Below are 4,614 nucleotides of genomic sequence, written 5' to 3'. Positions count from 1 at the left end.
AGAATATATTAATTGTTATTTTATCGTGTATTACACTAAATCATCATTATAAGTCTGCTTGTCTTTATTCCTCAAGAGACTATCTTAATTTTTGTACCTAAGTGCCTGGTCTAGTGCCTGACGGTGTATGCTGAATCGACTTTGCTGATTGGGTGGATGATACATTGGCCCTGTGGATAAAGCACAGGGCGGATGGCAGTTTTAACATTGAAACGCTGCTGTGCTAGGTTTGGGTTGCAACCTGAGGGCCTGTCAAACATGAGGACATGTTGACAGTGTCTGTCTTGGGGCGCTTCCCACGAGAGCGTAGCTTACAACCCCGGTGCAGATCATCCTGGAGATCTAGAATCTCTGCTGTGTGTATTTCACTCCAATGTTGCCATCCTCACCTTTTTGCTTCCTCTTTCCCTGTCCCGGAACATGAGCTCGGGGAATAGAATCCCTCCCTAACATCAGTCTCAGCCAGGTCTCCTCTGTGGGATCTTCTGGCTTTCGACTCCTAGAAGTTGAAGGTGCCAGGCTTGCTCCCAGCCCCTGTGCAGTCTCCATCTGCACCTTTCCCCAGATGATCTCATCTAGTTTAATGGCTTTAAATACCATGTGAGTGGGGATGCCTCCCAGACCTGTTACTCCAGCCTCGGCTCTTCGCTGAGATCCAGACTTGCATTTCAATTGTCTGCTTCAGGTCTCAGCTTAGATATTTGATAGGCATCTCAAACTTAACATGACCCAAACAGGTTTCCCTCCACAAATATATTCTTCTCCCAGTCTTCCCCACAAATGTCTCCTAAAATTCCTCCAGTTACTGAAGTAAAAAACCCAGGATTCCTCTCTCTCACCTCTATTCATGAAGCAAGTTCTACTGAATCCAACTTCTAAATATGCCAGCGTCTTATCACCACTCACCACCTCCAAGGCTCCTGCCTGAGGACCAGCTGCCGTCTACTCGTACATGGTCCAATGCAGTAGCCTCTGCCTTCTCTCTTCCACCTTTGCCCCTCCCCAATTCTAGTCTCTATGTAATAGTTCAGGGGGTCTGTTTGAAAACATAAATTATATAACATCATTCCCTTGTTTAACCGCTCCCCCCCCCAGTGGCTTTCTATTACACTAGAATAATATCCAAATGTCTTACCATGACCAACACGACTTTCCTGATCTTGCTCTTTAAATAACAAGATGGTAAAAGTTGAGATTTCTACCAGGTACATATAGTTAATGATATGAGATTTCAAAGTGAGCTACCAGTTAGTTCACTATATTTAGATTTTCAAAGGAAAATATAAACATGTTTCGTATCTTTTGAAACTGTTTGATAAAATGAAAGGGTTGAGATGGTTGATGAGAGAGGGTTTTGTGAAGATAAATATTTAGAATAAGTCATGGCCTGAGTCCCATCCCATATCCCATTGAGGAGGACAAGGAATTCGTCCTTCATATTTCAAAACTAGTAGTGGTCCGGAGCTTCTCTGGGGCCACTCATGAAGCTTACTGTATGATTTCTTTAGTTGGGAGGCACAATGGCCTGGAATCTTACTTCTGCCTGGTGGATTTAGAGGAGGAGGGAAAGTCTGACTGGCTAACTTTGGGGGCAGATTCAAGAGAATATGGCTACATTAGGACTATCGGGGCGGGGTAGGAGCCAGCTACGGGCCATTGCAGAGTGCTATGGTCTGAATGCACCTCAACATTCATGTATTAAAACTTAATCACAGTGTGATAGTATCAAGAAGTAGGGCCTTTAGGAGGTAATTGGGCCATGAGGCTCCACCCTAGTGGAGGGGATTAGTCCCTTACAAAAGGGCTGGAGAAAACTAGGTGGGACCATTTTTGCCCTTCTTCCTTCTACAATGTGAGAACACAACAAGAAGTATTACTTTTGAAGCACAGGGCTGGGATATGAATATAGTTACCAATACTGTATTGCATACTTGAAATTTGCTCAGGGGTTAGCTCTTGAGTGTTTTAACCATACAAAAAAATTGAAAATAGTAACTATGTGAGATGATGGATCTATTAGAAAAGAAAATATTTTTACTTTTCAACACGGTCTCATAAGGAGCTGTTTTTGATGTTGATGTTGGAGGACAGGACTCACTATGCCTGAGAAACTGTGGTGTCTCTGTGTGGCCGACTGTGAGGTTCCCCCCACCTCATTCACTGTGTCCCCTAACCCTGCTGTTGGGCTTTGTGTAACTCCCTTCCTTTGAGTATTGGTGGTGACTGTGACTTGCTTCTAGCCAATAGAATATGGCAAAGGCGACGAGAGGTCACTCCGTGACTATGTTGTGTTATTCTAGACCCCATCTTGCCAGCAGACCCCTCCAGAGATTCTTTGCTGGCTTCATGCAGTAAGTGGCCACGTTGAAACAGCTCACTTGGCAGAGATTGCGGGAGGCCTCTAGGACCAGAGAGTGGCCTCCATCAACACCCAGCAAGAAGTAGGGGCACTCAGTCCTGCTTCTGGGGGCCCCTCCACCACAGGGAAATGAATTCTCTCACTGGAAACACAAAACCAGTTTAAACCGTAATCAATCATTTACACCTCGGGGTCCATGAAGGATTTAAGTAGAGGTTTGGATGGACAGGAAGACAAGGTATTTGACTTGGAAGGATGGTGGCTCATAGCTAAGAGTGGATGTGGAGCAGGGAAGCTTGGCTGAGGCAGACTTCTCTGGCATCACTGTTCCCTAGGCATCATCCTGTACTTGCCTGGATGCTTAAGTTCTGGCGAATTACCTGATGGGAAGAGGAGTGTTCACGTGGCCCCAGAATGGACTAAGAAGGATGGAATTCAGTCACAGAGACCCTGAAAAGTCCTCCACGCCAATGCTAACCATGGCAGCACGCAGGCAAAACCAGAGAAAGCAAATCAGGGGCAGCTGGCAGGCCTGGTGGTAACTGAGCCCAGAGGAAATTTGCATCCTCTCTGAGCCGAGAGCACACCTTTCCTCCCTAGCCTGAGCGTCCTCCTCTCTGGCTCAGATGCAAAGCCTGACCACTCTTCTGATACCCGCAGGAAAGATCGAAAGAGGGACTGTGGGTGGTGCCAGGTGGTGGCTGGCAGTGGTCCAAAATGCAGTCAGCACTGACGACCTTCTTCATGCCTCTCTTCGTCCTGCTGTGCCTCCTGGGGATCCTGGCTAACGGCTTCATCGTGCTGGTGCTGAGCAGGGAGTGGCTGCGGCGTGGCAGGCTGCTGCCCCTGGACATGATCCTCATTAGCTTGGGTGCCTCCCGCTTCTGCCTGCAGTGGGTAGGGTTGCTGCACAGCTTCTACTACTTTTTCCACCTGCTCGAGTACCCCAAGAGCCTCTCCCAACAGTTCTTTGGTCTACACTGGCACTTCCTGAACTCAGCCACCTTCTGGTTTGGCACCCTGCTCAGCATCCTGTTCTGTCTGAAGATTGCTAACATCACCCACCCTGCCTTCCTCTGGCTCAAGTGGAGGTTCCCAGGGTCGGTGCCCCGGCTCCTGCTGGGCTCTGTCCTGGTCTCCCTCGTCGTAACCCTGCTGTTCTTTTGGGGGAACCACACTGTGTATCAAGGATCTTCAAATAGAAAATTTTCTGGGAACATGACCCACAAGCAGTGGAAAAAGAGGATGGAAATTCACTATTTCCTGCCCCTGAAACTTGTCACGTTGTCAATTCCTTGCTTTATTTTTCTGGTGTCAAACGCACTGTTGATTAATTCTCTGAGGAGGCATACCCGGAGAATGCAGCACAGCACCCACTTCCTGCAGGACCCCAACACCCAGGCTCACACTGCAGCTCTGAAGTCCCTCGTCTCCTTCCTCGTTCTTTATGCTCTGGCCTTTGTGTCCCTGATCATCGAGACTACAGGCTTCTTTACTTCAGAGAGCCAGTGGTACTGGCCATGGCAGATTATAATCTATCTGAGCACATCTCTGCATCCCTTCGTCCTCATCTTCAACAACATCAAGCTTCGAGGCATGTTCGGGAAGCTACTGCTGTTGGCCAGGGGCTTCTGGGTGGCCTAAATGGCATGGTCTCTTTATCCAGATCCCCAGAAAAGATTCAGGTGAGGATGGCAGACCTGTGGTGCACTCACATGGCAATGCCTCCACAGGCAGGTGACGACTGGATCCTCCTCTGGGAAGGAGAGGAGACAGGAAAATCTGGGGACTCTTGGAGTGTGCTTCCTTTCCTTGGGACACTATTAACACGAAGACCCAGGTGTCCCAGAGAGCCGGTAATTGCCCAGAAATTCAGAATATAAAATGTGGTGCTTCTCTTTTTGTTTGTGTTAACTTCTCCTTTGTTACCTGGAAGGCTTCAGGTAAAAGTCTGGATTTACTGTACCGTCTTAACTGCCTTCCGGGGAGTGAGGAAATGTTTGTGTCTACAACCGAACCAGGGTGTGGCTGGGGAAGCAGCAACCTTCCTGAGGACAATATCGAGAGTCCCAAGGGACAGGTAGCTGTGGTGGGCTGTGGCCAGGGCTGCGAGTTCTAATCCCCTTTCACTGGGTGGAGATTCTTTCTCTCTTCACAAACTTGGATAATCTGGTTTTAATTTAATTAGGATTACTGGAAAGTTTCTTTATGCCACCCCATTTCTTTTCTCACGAATATTTTCGTTGTTCTGCCTT

General features: G+C 47.8%; 1 protein-coding gene across 1 annotated transcript; it reads left to right on the top strand.

Moving 5' to 3' along the window:
* Positions 1-3,076: 3,076 nt before the first annotated feature.
* LOC105815436 (taste receptor type 2 member 41-like) lies at positions 3,077-4,003 on the top strand. Its single transcript, XM_012650585.1, has one exon. The coding sequence runs from the start codon at positions 3,077-3,079 to the stop codon at positions 4,001-4,003; it is 927 nt and encodes a 308-aa protein (XP_012506039.1).
* The last annotated feature ends 611 nt before the right edge of the window (positions 4,004-4,614 follow it).

Source organism: Propithecus coquereli, unplaced genomic scaffold (genome assembly GCF_000956105.1).
Source record: "Propithecus coquereli isolate 6110/MARCELLA unplaced genomic scaffold, Pcoq_1.0 Scaffold334, whole genome shotgun sequence".
Classification (NCBI taxonomy): Eukaryota; Metazoa; Chordata; class Mammalia; order Primates; family Indriidae; genus Propithecus; species Propithecus coquereli.
This window is presented reverse-complemented; position numbering and strand designations above follow the sequence as displayed.